Here is a 17,885-nt window from a genome sequence, read left to right on the forward strand (position 1 = left end):
CACATTTAACCCCTTGATTGCCCTAGACGTTGATATACATTTTTGTTTTGGTAGTGTTGCATTACCAGTTAAAGTAGTGCAGTGCTAAATAGCAAAAAAATGGCCTGCTCATGAAGGGGGGAAATCTTCCGGCGGTCAAAAGGTTAAAGCACATTTACTTGTTTTTTTCTTTTCAATACCCATAGTCTTGGCACATATGTACCTAAAGGACATCTCTCCCTTACCACAGTATATAAGGGTGTCTCCCTCACAATGATATCATGATGGTGTCCCTTTATGCAGCTGAATTCTCAATGCATTTTACATTAGGGTGAAAGCAGTAGCAGGAGTTAAAATCTCTTATGTACATAGACATTGTGGTGTGCCTCTGAAAAGAGCTGTGAAATACATTTTTTTAATTTTATCCTGGGGGTACACTGGCTGATCTCAAATTAAACTCAAATGCCCATGTGAAAGAATCTGAACATGATTTTTTTTTTATTAACTAAAGTTGCCAGCTGGACAAAAGCAGTTAATTCATAATTTAACCCAGTAGTACCAAACCTCAAATAAATGTCTTTTACTCATGGAAGTAACCTGTAATTTGCTTGAAACTGAATAAATATCTGAGCAAAAAGTAAATTAAAACACAGTTAAATAGACAAAATTATTAGAGTTTTTTTTTTTTAAATCTACATCATATGATAATCATTCAACTCTGACCCTTGTACACATTTTTTTAGTAAATACACTTTATGTACAGTCTCTGAAACATGTTTCAGCTTTACAGAGGATGAAATACATCTTGTAATATCCAATGCATTAATTGCTGTCTGTTTACAATACCATGTTTACACGGATTGAACAGTCCACATATTTTCTTTATAAAGTTACAAATTTAACAAAAAAAAAACAAAAACATTTTATTGGTTTAGATATTGGCTGATAAATTATGTACCAGTTAACACAAGATCATACGAAGGTGCATCCATAATCTGTAGTGGTTAATGCAACTAAAACCATAAAGCAAATGAGCCCCTTTCTGATTCTGCAACGCACTGCGAAGCAGATGCCCCAACAATTAAAATAGTTAAAGACTACAGCATTAAGCTGCCGATGGACTGATCCTTGCAGTTTTCTTTGTACATTAAACAAGCTGCTTAATGCTACTGTCTTTACAGCAGCTATCCAGTTTGCAAAATATGAAATCAAAACAATTGAAGCACTTCTTTGTGTAACATCTGCTACACTTGTATCATCTAATTCATAATTTTATGGATAATAATAATGATAATTAAAACTGCCTCAAGACCAAAATGTGGGCATTGTATCAGTGATAAAAAAGGTGCAAAAAAGCGAATCTGCTGGAGATGTACAGATCCCATTACACAGAAAGTGAGAAAATGACATTTAAAGCTTAGCCTATGCAACAAGGACAATGGCATCCATTTAATTTACCCTGAAAATATAAACAAGTCATAAAGAAAAGAACCAATTAAATATGTAATCAAAATGATAAACACAGCATGACAAGAGTACTATTTATAAGTTACATGGGTCCTTCAATATTAACCTTCTTCGACAAGAGTAAAACGTACTCTTTCGACGGACAATTGGGGAACCATATTGTTGCAATATAAAATTTTCCCCAAAACTGTGATATTTGTAAGGCAGTGGACTAAATAAAAACAGGATTGCAGTTACTTTAAGATTAATTGTGTGAACATAATTTCTGTCTATAATGCTATCGGTAAAATATCGACCTTATCCACTGGGAACCAGCAAGTGCTTACACACCCTGTTCTAGTTCTCAGTAAACTGAAAGTAAATACCTATAATGTATGTGAATGGAAATGACCTAAAAGAATACAGAAAGAAAACCCCAAAGAAACTGTTACACTGTTAAAGTGTATCGCCTCTGACATTTTACCGATAGCAATCAAGTCAAAATGTACCTGTGCATCAAACAGTGTCATAAAAATAATAACAATACGTTATACATCTGATTAACAGCAACTCCCAGAACAAAGCCTTACAGTGTATAAAAATAGCTACGTAAAAAAATTTACATAAAAGGCAAACAAAAATGTTCAGTGCAGACATTTACATAAAAAAAAAAAAAGAACACAACATGGTAAGCTATCATCATGGCTGTTGGAACAGTTTTTGTGTTGATTCTTTGCAGTTTTTGTCATTATCCTGTGACAACTTGGTACAAACTTTTAATACTTTGACCATGAACATTTGCAGCTTCATTATACATTTCCATTAATTACAATCCATAGTCATGCTTCAAACTGTTCATCATGGTTTCCCTGAAAAAAAAAAAAAAATGGAAAAATACCAGTGGATAAATATTTTGCAATGAAAATGGTGCCACCAACAAAAAACAAAACAAAACAAAAGAAAAAAAAATAGAGTGCAAAAGAATTTTTTTTTCTTGTCCCTCTGTGCTGTTATTTCATGTATGAGGGGTCTTCAAAAAATTTCCGCACTTATATTTTCATTGAAAACGTTCAGGGTGGGAGGAGTAGTCATTGATTGTCATGTGACTAGTCTGGCAAGCCGGATGACCCTGTACTTGAGTATGAGTGATGCAATTTATTTTCAAAATTCCCAATAAAAAAAGTGCATAAACTTTTTGAAGAATCCTCATATATCAACATATTGACTACAAATTTTATATTTCAATATTTTTATTGAAAAATAATCAAATTTCAAAATGAACAGACACATCGTTGACTACATATTTTAGTAACCAAAGAAAGGATGTTTTACAAAATGAAAGTGCGAGCAGTATCCCCTGAGCTTCCTAGATGTCTTCTGAAGGTAAAGTGAGAGTGAGCTATCTAACCCAATATAACACAGATGACACGCCCTTTAGCCATTTGGGCTTTAGTACCCAAAGACTGAGATCAAGGCAGAGATACTTTAAAAGAGGGATGGTGAAGGGTGCCTTGGGTTTTTTAAAAGAAGTCTGAGAACTGAAATGCTTAAATGTGTACATGCAGTTCCACTGTTCCTTAAGCCTTTAGCCTCCCTACATAGAGAAACCACACCTTAGTTGCAGACATGCTGCCTGCCCCTGCCCAGGCCCACAAAATAATTACAGGAATCATTACTACTATACACCACAGCTCCTGCTTCTCTGCCCAGATCTTAAAGCATGCACATGCACAGTGTGCTCCCCTAAATGCTAATGTAGGCATACTAGAGCCTGCAACCTGGAGGCCCCAAACCTTTTAGGGCAGCATATTGCATATGTACTAGTTTTACATTTCAGGCAGAGTAGTAGGAGCTGTAGTTTACAATAGTGGGGAGGTCTATAAACACTGTCTGGAACTCCTTACAGATGTAGTATGCATGCATGCTCCTAATTTGTTATGTATTTATATTAACATGGTGGGGACAGCATGGAGAAAGCTGGGGGCAAAGAGAAAATAAAACCTGTGCTTACCCATACACACAAGAGAACGCTCATCTGGCTACAATATATCCACATTTGTGGATCCACAAATTGACTTGGCCAATGAATTTCAGGAAAAAGAGTTATCAAGGCTGTTACAGCCAACCACTACTGTTGTTCTCCAAGGTGTTTTACAGCTCTCTCCTTCCCCTCCTTTACGGATATAATCATGCATCCTCTGGTGGTCTGCACATGCATGTATAAATATCTCATAAGAAAGCTCTTTGCTTTCATTTGCAGCAAATTTGTAATTTCCTAAACACATTGCAGAAACATAGTCCTGACTTATCAGTATGCACTCTATTCTAAAACAGATGTATGCAAGAGACCCCATTGAGGGGGTGCGTTTCTATTCTATGCAAACTCTTCATCACTCCATCTGGGAAACTTTCTTATCAGGTGGCATGGTAGAGTGATCTGGGCATGGCCCCTGGGGCAGAGGACTGGTGTTCCTGGAGTACCTGTATCCACAAAGGTGTATTAAACAGTGCTCTGATTGAAGATCGAAGCCCATTTGAAGATGTACCCGGGTTCCTCGGCTTCCTGCTTTAGGGGTTGTGGTCAGATGCGCACAACTTTGCACATATGGTGGACTTGTCCTAAAGTTCAGCCGATTCTGGATGAGGCTACACTCTTATTTACTCGGTTGCTATGGTAAATATTACTAAAGATGCGGGCATAGCTTTGATGGATATACCGGTTGACACACACAAACTTTAATTTACTTTATGTCTTTAGCAACCAAAATCGCTGTTGCATCTGCATGGAAAAGTCCGGTTATGGATTTTGCCTTGAAGCGTAAACTTACTTGGATCATGCTGAACAAAAAGATTGCAAGTGTCTTGCGGTTTGAAAAAATTTGCTGGTACCAGACGCACAGAGTTGACTCCCAGGCTTGAGAGAGTCTGACCCCCGGTCGGAACCACTTTTCTTTTTCTTCTTAGACCTACTATTTTTTCTTTCCATCCTCCTCTTGTCTTACATTTTTTTGACTATAGTATTCTTTTCAGTTTCTTTCCTTTCTTTTATTTATTTTTTATATGGTAATTTTGGTACTAGTTGAGGGGTTCCTAGACCCCGATACCTGGTTGAACAGATGTTTGGAACTAGCTCTAGGATGTTACCTCTTATAAGTTAGGGGTATCACTGTTATAGAGAGCTCCCCACAGATGTTAAGTATTAATGGTGCCCTAGGTTTTATGGGCTTTCAATTCCTAATCGGAACAGCAATGCCTTTTTCCCTGAACAGAGCCCTCTCACATTATGGAGCTGGTGTGCGCCAGACTACATCAACTACCTGGACTCCTAACTGAAATATTGGGCAGTCCAACCCTGTTATTTGGTGCCTTATGTATATCTATGTTGCTGTGTCTGTAACATTAGCAAGGCTATTATTGCCGCTGTATTTTTTATTTTACTTATTTATTTGAAAGAAAACATTTAATTAAAACTATTGAAACAGAACAAAGTTCTTTGCATGGTCAGGTTGTGCCTGTAAAACTGCTATTGCTTATAGCTATATTAAGATCTCTAATTACAGCTGCCATGCTTGTTAAACTGAAGAATTGCTTCTAAGTAGTGATTGAAATTCAGCCAGTTCAGAAGGGTCTACCAATCAACTTCTATACAACTGCCGTATCAGATTTTTACCACTCGAACAGGGCCTCCGGCTAAAGCGGGAGTGGTGATCAATGTATTCTGATGGCAAGGAAGTCTCCCTGTTGTCAGAATAGAATGTCTCAGCAGGGAAGATTCCCCCATTCACATTGAGTGTGTGGATGGGGGAATCAAGTAATTTTTGGGCGAAAAAAAGACTTATGTATGGACTGCTATAGTTGCATGATTTAAACTTACCTTGAGTAATTTCAGTTTTTATGCTTCTGATTTATGATTGTTTTCTTCTAGTTTTTTGTTTTCTTCTGTGTTACCAAGTTCTTTCCCTACATGTTTTGACGTTGAGCTATAAAACAAGGAAAATCATGATAAGATAACTACTGTATACTATAGCATGCAAATGCTGCAACAAAATAAAGTTTTGGTGACACTCATGACACTCAAACCTCTGAATTGAATAGTAATTTCTATATTTTCTTAAAGCTATTTAGGATGTTTGGGTGCAACTTAAAATAATGATACCTACTTTATGTGCATCAATGGCAAAATAACACCATAGCCAGTTTGGGAACAGTCTGATAGTCAGCAGCTCATGGAAAAGTCTGAGTTTACATAGTTACATAATTGGAAAGGTTGAATAAAGACAACAGTCCATCCAGTTGGTGTGTGTGTGCATGTGTTTGCGTGTGTGTGCAGAAAACAATTTCCCATATCCCTGAATATTGTTTTCCCTAAGAGTCTTTTATAAATTCCTGCCTACACCACCGATTTCGACATCCTTACCACCCTGTGAAAAACCCCTATGCAGCTTAACAACTTAAGGACTGCCCTTACGCAGATATACTGTGGCAGGGTGGCCCTCTTGCGCGGTACGTGATTTTGTGCAGTGGGTCCGGTGCACCCGCGTGCCGCAGGCGACCTGATCCCGCTGTGATTGGACACAGCAGAAGCCAATCAGCGTCAGGAGAGGCAGAATGGCGCCGTTCTGTGAGTAAGGAAGATGGAGATCTAATAGATGGAGATTTCTAAGCAGAAACATGGATCTCTGTATTCCTCCAGTCACAGCATTCCTCCCACACTTGGAAAGCACTCCCTTGGAGCACACTTAAACCTGTGATCGCCCCTGATGTTAACTCCTTCTCTGCCAGTGTCATTAGTATAGTTACAGTGCATGTTATTTTTCACTGATCACTGTAATAATGTCACTGGTCCCCAAAAAGTGTCAGTTAGGTATCAGATTAGGTATTAGATTTGTCACAAAAAAAAAAAAAAAAAATCGCTGTTTGCTGCCATTACTAGTAAAAATAAAAAATAATTTCACAAAAATATTCCCTAGTTTGTAGACAATATAACTTTTGCACAAACCAATCAATATACGCATATTGGGATTTTTTTTATCAAAAATATGTAGCAGAATACATATTGGCCTAAACGGATGAATAAATTTGATTTTTTACATGTTTTTATTGGATATGTTTTATAGCATAAAGAAAAAATATTTTTTTTTGTTTTTCAAAATTGTCTGTCTTTTTTTGTTTATAGCAGGAAAAATAAAAACTGCAGAGGTAATCAAATACCACTAAAAGAAAGCTCTATTTTTGGGAAAATGTATTTTGTATAGAGTAAGGGAAGGCTATGACCCATGTCAGATTTTTTTCCCCACCATATCTGTCCCATTGCGGACATTTCCCTTCACTTCCTGTCTCAAAACCAAACAGGAAGTGAGAGGAAATCCCTGCAAATTAAGGGAATTCCTTGGGAACCGTCAGCTCTCTAGAACTAGTGTTCCCAATGGAACATTTCCCCCATATTACTTTTCTGGGGACAACCCAAACTTTGGGGATTTTCTTTTACTTTCACTTTCAATGATAGTAAAGTTCATTACCTTACATTTACCAATATTAAACTTAATTTGCCATCTAGTAGCCCACTCCATTAATTTATTCAGGTCCTCTTGCAAAGTTGTGTCGTCAGCAAACACTGAAATCAAGCTAATTATCCTATCCTCTATATCATTTATAAATAAATTAAACAGAATTGGTCCCAGGACAGAGCCTTGGGGTACCCCACTCTAGACCATTTTAAATACAAGTTATTTATCACTACCCTTTGAACACGCCCTGTAGCCAGTTTTCGATTCAAGAACAAACCCTATGGTCTATACCAGGGATATGCAATTAGCAGACCTCCAGCTGTTGCAGAATTACAAGTCCCATGAGGCGTAGCAAGACTCTGAAAGCCACAAGCATGACACCCAGAAGCAGAGGCATGATGAGACCTGTAGTTTTGCAACAGTTGGAGGCCTGCTAATTGCATATCCCTGGTCTATACCCACAACCTCAGTTTGTAGATTAATGGGTAAGATCACCTTTACAGAAAAATCTGTAAGGTGAACTTACACAGGACCCCCTCCTCTCGCCCCCTCCTGGTAACCTACGCTCCCGTTCTGAGCCCTACTATAGCTGCCTCACCGGACCAGGGCTTAGAAATCTCCTCGGCTTAATCTCCAAAACGCTGTATGTGTGCGTGGGTGAGGAAGGGGTCCTGTGAACGTTCAGCTTACAGATTTCTCAGATGACAGCTCACTTCCTTGTAGAATGTTAATAGGCTGGTTAGGCATTAGTTAGATTTGTTTCATAAACCCATGCTGATTAATGCTAATGATACGGTTTTCATCAGAAAATTCTTGGATATGGTCCCTTATCAACCCCTCAAATAGTTTACAAACTATCAATGTTAAGCTGACAGGCCTGTAGTTTCCAGAAATATATCTCTGCCCTTTTTTGAATATTGGTACCATGTGGTTTTTTTTTGCCAATCAGTTGGTACCCCTCTGGTATGTATGCTGTCCATAAATATTATGGTCTGGCTATAACCTAACTGTGTTCATTAAGGACTCTCGGGTGTAAGCCATCTTGTCCTGGTGATTTATTTCTGTTAAGCTTCTATAATCCTTTCCGGACTCCAGCATTTAGTACAGCTGCCTTCTCCTGCTCATCTGTTACCTTCCCTTCTTTGTCCTTTATGGGGCCTATGTTTTCCGACCTCCCTTTCTTTACTGTTAATATATTTAAAACATTTCTTGGGATTTTTTTTTACCCTTCCACTGTCTCTCTCGTGGGTTTTTTTAGCCGCCCTGATTGCGTTCTTACACTTTGTATTGCATTCCTTGTAGTGTTGGAATGCTGACAGTGACCTCTCCGCTTTGTCCTTAAAATTACATTTTACATTTTGGTTCACCCACCCAGCTTTAAACTTTGTTCTTCTATATTTATTATCCCTTGGAATTCACTAGTGATACTTTTATTTAATATGTTCCTAAAGCACTCCCGTTTTTCCTCCATGTTCAATGTTTCAAGGATTTGGTCCCACTTAATATCCTTTGGAATTTAGCACAGTTTATAAAATTTGGCTCTTTTGAAATTTAGTATTCTTGTACTCCCCTTGTGCCTCCCTTTCCTATGTTTTGTGCTGAATGTATTAATCCTGCGGTCGCTAGTTCTCAAGTTGACCCGTATTTCCACATCTGCAATCTTATCTGTATCATTTAGAATTAATCAATCTAGCAATGCACCATTTTTATTTGGGCAATCCACCAATTAGGACATGAATTTGTCCTGTAAGACATTTAATGAGTGAGCGGGCCCTAATGCTCAGTCAATGTTTCGATAGTTGATGTCCCCCATCACAATGACATTTCCCTTCCTTGCTGCCATTTTTAACTGTTAAAGAAGATAGAACTCCACCTCTTCCTTCAGGTTAGGGGGCCTATACCATACCCCCACTAGTAATTTCCCACTTACTTTTACCCATTGGAGTTCCATCCATACAGACTCCACATCCCCCCTGCCCCATCACTGATGTCATTATTCTCTTCTACCCGTAAATCATTCCTGATATATAGACACACCCCCCCTTCTACCCTCCCTGTCCCTTCGATACAAGAAATACCCTTGGATGCTTGCCAGCCAGTCATGTAAGCTGTCAAACCAATTTTCTGTTATTCCCATGAAGTCCACATCTTCCTCGTGTAATAGCAGCTCCAGTTCCTCCATTCTATTGACTAGGCTCCTGGCATTTGTAAACATTCCCCTCTGTTTTGTACTGGTGCATTCAATTTTCTCCATATGATTTCTCAGACTTCGTTTTTGATTTGGTAAATCATTAATCCCCGGGATTAGATGTTATTGATATATTATCACTAGTGCTTCCACTATTCCCTCTGTCATATGCTCACTGACAGCTATCACTTCCTCTGAACCCTCCCCTCCAACACCTAGTTTAAAAGCTTTTTTCCCCCAACAGAGTTGCACCCTCCCCATTAAGGAGCTGCCCAACCCTACTAAAGAGGCAGGAAGTGACTGAAAAGTCAGCCCAGTTCTCCAGGAACCCAAAACCCTCCTTCCTACACCAGTTCCTTAGCCACTTGTTAATTTCACTTACCTGCTGCCTCTTTGGTGTGGCTCAAGGTACCGGCAATATCTCTGAGAATATCACCTAGGTCCTTCTCTTCAATTCAGCTACTAAGTCCCTGGAGTCATTTTTCAAGGACCCTCCACCTGCCTCTTACTTTATCATTGGTACCAATGTGTACCATGACAGCTGGGTCCTCCCCAGACCCACCCAATAATCTGTCCATCCCTTCCACGATGTATCGAACCCGACAGCCCAGTAAACGAAATACCGTTCGGCGATCCTGGTCTTTGTGTCAGATTACCCTATCTGTCCTAATAATTGATTCCCCTACCCCTAATACCTGAGGTCTCACAAAAGAGCCATGTATGCTTTGAAACACATTGCTGCCCCCTTCATCTGATGCTACATCGGCAGTTCCAGCTTGGTTCCAGAACCCGGGCCACCTCATTGCATCTTCACCTCTTCCATAATACACGTCTGTAGGGACTCTGACAGCTGCAGAACGGCATTCTCTCTCCCCCAGACGATGATTACAGGGATCTGCAGGAGGACTAATCATTATATGCCTATGACCTCTTACTGTCCTGTAAGTGGTTGTGTAATAAATCTTTTAACCACTGCACTTAGAGGCACCCTTCTCTTTCCTTTATGACCCTCCAGAGCTGCTTCTTCTCTACAAAACACTGCCTTCAGTGCCATCTCTCCACTGCTACAAAGGACTGGATGCCCAGGATCACCAGAGCGCCATCATCTCTCCTTATTTTCAACCACTAATAGCTGCCTAACCTTACCTATATCCTTTCCCCCCTCCTTACTGGAGCAGTCATTTCCCTGGCAGCTAGGGGAGGGCGCCTTCTTCAGAACTGCCATGCCTGAGCCGATATCCCCAACATCATGCAACTTGGCATAATTATTGGGGTGTACCAACTCAGGACTAGCCTCCCTAGCACTCTTCCCTCTACCCCTCCTATCTGTCATCCAGCTACCTACCTTCAAGTCTCTACCCTCCTCTACACTGGCCCCCGCCAGCATCTGTTGGGTAATGTCCAAACTCCTTGCCAGGCTGTTGATGCTGTGCAGTGTTGCCACCTTATTTTCTAGATCCAGGATCTGAGCTTCCAGAGAAACAATTTGATCATATCTCGCACAGCCCTTGATTAGCTTATCAAGGAACACATACATGGAGCAAGATGTGCACTGGGTCGCATCACAAATCCTGTTGGACATTTTTACCCGCTACTCTAATGGGGATATTAAATGGTTAATCTAAGTACTCTACACTACTCCAAGTGACTCCTTGTGCTACAGTTCCAGGTGGTTTCAAATTACTCAGTTACTACCAATATTTCAAGTTACTTTAAGTTGCTCCAAGACACTCCCAGAACACCAAGTCGCTACCTAGTACCCAGCTTGTCAGTCTACTCCCAATCACTACTCAGCACTTCAAGTTACTACAGTATTACTCCCAGTACTCCAAAGTTACATAAAGTGTTACTCCCAGGATGCCAAACTTACTTTAGGTATTACTCCCAAGTTACATAAAGTGTTACTCCCAGTACGCCAAACTTACTTTAGGTATTACTCTCAGTTCTCCAAAGTCACTTCAGATATTACTCCCAAGTTACTTCAGGTATTATTCCCAGTACTCCCAAGTTACTTCAAGTAAAACTCCCAGCACTCCAAATGATGCCCCCAGTACTCACAGCGTGTCCGCTGCTCCTTCTTTCAGTCTGTCCCACCCATGTTCTCCTGCCGGCTGCTCCTGTATGTGCCGGCTGCTCCTGCTTCTGCATGTGTAAAACAATTTAAATAACTCAAGGATCCTAGTGTTATGTAAAGAAGAGGCATCTCAACAGCCTTTAAACACAGTCGTTAAATCCAGATTTACAGCACTAACAGTTAAAACTACATCATATGTTGACAAAATGTATGACATGTAACAGGCAAACACAGAAAACCAGTTGTGATATATACATATGGTATACATATACCATATACTGATATATACAGAAATTTTAAATTTCAACAGCTGCAATATTGAAGTTTATTTACAGGTTATCATTTAGACTGGTGCTCTGTAATGTTAGCATAAAATAAACAATTTTTGCTTCTTTATAAATAACTGGTTTGCAGCATACTGTATATGTGAGCAAACCATTTTTTTTAAGAGAGACTGTATAACGGTATTAAAGTTGGTATACTCCTATACACCTTGCTCGAGAGCAACTAGGCAGGATGACATCCTCCTGCTTCCGGTGAGATCTATTATTATACAGGATTTATATAGCACCAAGAGTTTGTGCAGAGCTTTACAATGTAGAGGGGCGACAGCACAATTATAATATAGTTCAATACAGAAGGGACAGGAGGATCCTGCTCGTGGAGCTTACATTCTAAAGGGAGGAAGTACGAAAAGTAATAGCTGCAGGGGATGGTCCCATGGGGGTGGCTCGAGTACATTTCTTAGGTGGGTGTGGGATATGCTTCCCTGAATAAATGGGTTTTCAGGGATCTCCTAGTGGACAGAGCAGGGGCTGACCAGACACACTGGGGCAGGGAGTTCTATAGGATGGGAGAGGCTCCAAAGAAGTCCTGGAGGTGAGCTTTGGAGGATGTAACAAGGGAGCTAGAGAGTGGGAGGTCTTGGGAGATGTGGAGAAAACTATTTGGGTGATATCTGCAGATGAGGTTGGTGACGTAGCTGGGTTTATGTTGTGGATGGCCTTGTATGTTGTGGTTGGTATTTTGAATTTTATACAGTGGGGTAGAGGAAGCCAGTGAAGGGATTGGCAGAGAGGAGCAGCAGTCACGGATCAGTTAGCGAGGTATATAAGTGTAGCAGGAGCACTCATTCATTCAATAGACTGAAGGGGGGATAGCCCGTGTAAGGGTAGGCCATTGAGAGAGTTGCAGTAGTTGAGGCGGGAAATAACCAAGGAGCGAATAAGTTGTTTTGTGGGGTCGTTAGTCAGAAAGGGACAAATTCTGGAGATGTTGCGGAGGTTAAAGCGGCAAGATTTAGCCAGTGATTGGATGTGGGGGCTGAAGGAGAGGTCAGAGTCTAGGATTACACCCAGCACCCTGGCATGTGTGGAGGGACCAATGGTTGTGCCGTTAATCTTAATGGTAAAGTCACAGGGAAGAGGAAATATTAAAAGCTCAATTTTAGAAAGATTGAGTTAGAGAAAGTGGTGTGACATCCATACTTATATGTCATTTAGTAGATTTGTGACCTGTAAGGAGCTTCAATGATGAATAGCTCAAGCTGCATGCACCAGAGAGATAATTCAACCATTTTTAGATGACTTAAGCCTTTTACCCAGTATATGATGTTTGAGAATCGGCATTCTTGGATGTATTTTCTGAAATTTATTTAGGTATTCATGCATATTCCTGCAAAATACTGATGGTGAACTAGATTTTTGCATTTTTTGCAGTTGTGCACATGCACATTTTAAACAAAGGGATACATTTTTTTTCTTTAAAAAAATGCTGTATTGAGCATTTTCCAGCTGCAGTACACAAGAGGTTTTAGTCTGATGCAACAGCCAGAAACATTCTGACAGGCTTTTTTTCTGACACACTCACATACATTCAGATGTACAACACAATTTTCGGACACTCACATACATTCAGATGTAAAACACCACTTTAATGGATAAGTTTGTAACATGTTACACCGATATTCAGGGTGTAACATGTTACTGTTGGCAGCAGACCCCACACTCCACTGGTCCCCCACTGAGACAGCAAGCGGGGGATCTTGTTCCTCACTCACTGTCACAATTAAAGAAATTATGGCTGTGTGGGCCTCCACCCACCCAGCCGTGTCATTCATTCCCAGAGTTTTGTGGAAATGAGTACTACAAGTACCGACAGCCTTTGCAGATGTCAGCTTGTAGTTCTCAATGAACTATCAGGGCATTTTTGAGCGCTCTAGGTAGTTCATTGATGCTTCCTGCCAGTGTGTAGCTGTCTGCCCCACCCAGCCGTGTCATTCATTCCCAGAGTTTTGTGGAAATTAGTACTACAAGTACCGACAGCCTTTGCAGATGTCAGCTTGTAGTTCTCAATGAACTACCAGGGCATTTTTGAGCACTCTAGGTAGTTCATTGATGCTTCCTGCCAGTGTGTAGCTGTCTGCCCCACCCAGCCGTGTCATTCATTCCCAGAGTTTTGTGGAAATTAGTACTACAAGTACCGACAGCCTTTGCAGATGTCAGCTTGTAGTTCTCAATGAACTACCAGGGCATTTTTGAGCGCTCTAGGTAGTTCATTGATGCTTCCTGCCAGTGTGTAGCTGTCTGCTTGCACAAGGTATGAGCAGACAACTTACAGACAGTCTGCAAGAGCCCTGCATAGTACCCAAGATCTGCTAAATGCAAGTGCAATGCAAGTACCTGCAAAAAGATGTGTATTTATTATTACTTTTTTTTCACCAAGGTGAACTTATCCTTCAAAAATGTAGACAATCTATATAAAATTAAATGGGTCCAAAATAGAAGCAAAACAAGTGGGCAGCAGCCACACCGTGTTTGATGTGAGCACTATGCACCTTCACTAAATTATGAAATTGCTTTAAGTGTCCAAAAATTTGGGGAATAGGCTTTTTTTCTTTTGTTCATACAGAATGTTTGGAATATTAGCTGGAAGCAGCAGTTCTCTATTGGAAACAGTTTTATAATAGGGAGAGAAATTATACAAAAGAAAGTATGGCACAATCAAGAGGAGGGAGGAAATATCAATTCTCTGATGATGGATTCAGATGAAGACATATAGTATATTGAGCAACAGTGGAATAGAATATCTAGATTATAAGAGAAGGATAAGAAATAAAGATAAAAACAAATACATAGATATGTCTAGATAGATCTAGAAGAGTAAAAAATATCAAGTTTGAAGAGAAATAAAAAGACTGTGAAAAATATGGAAAGAAATGCTAGGAGTCCATCCTTTTAAAAATATTTGAAGGAATTCATAGAAGAAAATATGATGGATTAGAGGAGAAAAATGTATAGAGGACTACCACTCTTAGAAAATAACACAAATGGTGTATCAATAAAACTGAGAAGATACAGCTTTAATCTGATCTGAAATAAAAGTTATGTTTAAAAAAAATGTATCCTTGGGTTAAATGTGCGGGTTGTGAAGTGCATCATTTCCGTAATTTTGAAAATTGTATTAATCCCATAGTATGACCATAGTATGACCAATATATGCATGCTATACTGTATATACTAAAAATCATACATTCCAGGCATGGAATTGTTTCCTCCAAAGAGAATTCATTTGGTTTCCAACAGAGTGCTATTATGTAAGAGGTGAGCAATATGTGCTGCAGAGCTGAGAATAGTGCCCACAAGTCTGTCGGTATGCAGGAGTGTATATTAACCAAACAACATCATATGGAACTGGTTTCTGCCATAGCAGCTAGAAATAATTAACTATGTATCTCTCATATTCATAAAGTTTAGATTAAGAAAGGGAAAAACTTAAAAAAATTGTATAATAGGAGGCACCTACTTACACACTGTACATACACACCAGAGTTTTTTTTTCTGGGCACCATATGTGTAACATTTTTTGTAATGCAAAAATTATCCATGCCCTAAAATATAGCTCAGCTATATCCTCCACATCTCAAAATGCAACATTAATGCCTCAGTACAGAAAACTGACACATTTGTGAAGTTTTAAAATGATGTTAAATAAAATGACCCAAATGTATTCATTTATAACGGTTTCTAAGCAATGACAATGATCCACTGGATGATGCATAAACCTTTGGCCTAGATTACTCGTGACAGGAGGTTTCAAAATTTGGATTTGCATATGGAATAATTGCTGCTTCAGTCTCATGAGCTCTTATATGAAAACATCTTTGTGCTGCAGGAAAGGCTTAACCAGATCACAGGAGTGCTCTAGTCTTTGCAGAATAGGAAGTTGCACCTTAAAGCAGAATTAAGCCCCTTTCAGACAGGATGGACTCCATTTTGATCAGCAGAGGAATTGTCCCCTGCTGATTGGAGTAGAGCGGGCAGATGACAGGTCCATATCCACTCACTTTCTATAGAGTGGATATGGATAGAGCTCACTCTGAATCCATTTACACCCGACTGCCGGACAATCCAATTCACGTAGACTAAAGGGGATAGAAACCCCTCCATTTTTTTTTTTAGCAGACCAGGGATAGGCTGGTGTAAATTGACACAAGTTTGCTTACAACCGCCGGTCCATAGGAGTGAATGGACTGTCCAAACAGGTGTGCCTGGAAAACTGACTGGGGAACCTGATCAGACCCTTTGTGTGAAAGGGGCCATAAACCTAAAAGAAAACATTTAGTATACTGTAGCTTACCAATTCTTAGATGTGATGGCTGTATAAGTATTCTTTTTAGGCTTTCTTTCTTCTATTTTCATATGGTGATTTGGCCAGTAAGTCTGTTATTTTTAATAGAAAGGCTGAGACAGACCATTTAACACTCACAGGGGTGCTTAAAATGATCACATTTTATTTATGTAAAATTTTTATCCCAAAAGGAAAAAAACAGCTGTAACTGATTTTAATGTGTTCGCTGGAGTTCGGCTTCAATGTGTTACTATAGCTAAATCTGCTAATACATCTAACACTTCCCTCCCCCAGACTGACAATATTGCTGTCCAAATATGCCCTCTGTACTCATTCATCCAGAGTGGTATCTGTATAATACAGGTGGTTTGTTACTGGCCAGATCGCCAGGGGAAAACGAATGTAGCTACCACATCTAATGATTTCATTGCCAAGCTACAATATATTACATTTTCAGTTTTGGGTTTAATACCGCTTTAAAATAACAGCATCACACAACCAACACCCGTCATGTACAATGGAGAGAGATGCAATTTAAAAAAAAAATATCCCATCTACAAAAAATATGGATGACCTGACAGTAGACATATTAGAGAAAACAAGTTTTCTTTGCCAGTGATGTCTGCACTTTAAAGAAAAGAGAAAAGGCAGCAGGTCTCCTAGGAGGAATTCAAATTTTATAGCTTCAAGAAAGGAAGCTGTATATAACGACACTGTGGTTAAATTTCAGATGCCTTGTATCCCATGAGCTTTTTCAAACCGAAATTTGAAGTGGTGTCTGATGCCAGTATGTGGCATTTGCATTTACACGGCAAATTATGTTGCATAAAATGAAGAGCGATAATAAAATGCTTACCACAATGCAGCCAGCTTTAAAATTTGCTACGGCTAGAGGAAAACTGCATAGGCATCAATTTGTACTTCTAGATGGCAGTTTTTTTAAAACCATACAGTACATAGTAACAAGTCATCTGAATCTTGACTTGAGATGATATTTCAAAATTGAGATATATCAAAAATATTTAATGCAAAAAGCACGTTAAAGTAAAAAGAAAGAAAAATCCTTCAATATTGGGCTTGATCTATTAAACAATAGTGATTGGAAAATTGGAGTGATTGCTAACTTTTACTTTATTTAGGGGGAAAAAAAAAACATAAAACGTAGGATTTAACAAGAGTTTGCAAGCATGAATCAAATGACTCAGGTATACGAATACCTGTATTCAGCAAGGCTGCACAAAGTTATTATTGAACAGTGGAGAAATTACACTTTGCTACAATGTAAAGTAGTGAGTGTACAGCTGGAATAACTGTATGTAAATGTAAATTTGCTGTCCCTCAAAATAACTCAACACATAGCTATTAATGTCTAAACCGCTGGCAAAAAAGTGAGTACACCCCTAATTGAAAATGTCCAAATTGGGCCAAAGTGTCAATATTTTGTGTGGCCACCATTATTTTCCAGCACTGCCTTAACCCTCTCTGGGCATGGTGTTCACCAGAGCTTCACAGTGCTAAGGAAGTGTGGCACCCTGCAGCAGATGTGAGGCAGGTGTCCTGGCTGCCTGGTGCTAGTGCGCCCCTGCCAGGTGAATTTGTGGAGCGAAACGTAATCCAGCACTGGGCCTGGATCTGCAGGATGCTGTTGAAATCTTAGGACAGTCCCACCAAATCTGGGATGGTTGGAAGGTATGATTTTGCAATGCATATATGGCAATGTTGCAGGCAACGAAAGTTACATAGTACAGGCTTCAGGAAATAGACAATGATACTGAGCATGTGAGGAGCTCTGTGAATTAGGACTCTAGACTATTAGAACAGGTGAAATGTGTGTTAGACAGAATGACCAGTTAACTGACTGGTTTCCTTGCCTGTAATAGCTTTTGTAAGCCATAACCACTTTGAAAATATGCAAAGTTGTAACTGGCAGCTTAATCTGTGAGGTGGGCTGCTAAAAACAAATGAAAAAAAATCTGCAAATGATTATGGGTTTATGAGTTACACAATGTTAGTGGAGTAGGATATACAGTTTATTGTACACATGAACATATACAGTATATAC

The 17,885-nt window shown here is 39.5% G+C and overlaps 1 protein-coding gene across 4 annotated transcripts in view; it reads right to left on the reverse strand.

Annotated features, from left to right (window-relative positions):
• Positions 1-450: 450 nt before the first annotated feature.
• The window catches only part of ALCAM (activated leukocyte cell adhesion molecule), a 153,232-nt gene continuing 135,797 nt past the window's right edge, over positions 451-17,885 (reverse strand). For 2 of the 4 annotated variants that reach the window (XM_077482460.1, XM_077482459.1), the window contains 3 exons: positions 11,179-11,262; positions 5,300-5,405; positions 451-2,294 (listed from right to left, as the gene is read on the reverse strand). In XM_077482460.1, coding sequence (XP_077338586.1) covers positions 5,318-5,405; positions 11,179-11,262 — 172 coding nt within the window. In that variant the 3' untranslated portion in view covers positions 451-2,294; positions 5,300-5,317. The remainder of the gene's footprint in view (positions 2,295-5,299; positions 5,406-11,178; positions 11,263-17,885) is intronic. The other 2 variants (XM_077482462.1, XM_077482461.1) reach the window with 1 other exon arrangement.

The sequence above is a fragment of the Lithobates pipiens genome, unplaced genomic scaffold (genome assembly GCF_037356315.1).
Source record: "Lithobates pipiens isolate NorthernLeopardFrog02 unplaced genomic scaffold, aLitPip1_a1.2 Scaffold_16, whole genome shotgun sequence".
Lineage (NCBI taxonomy): Eukaryota > Metazoa > Chordata > Amphibia > Anura > Ranidae > Lithobates > Lithobates pipiens.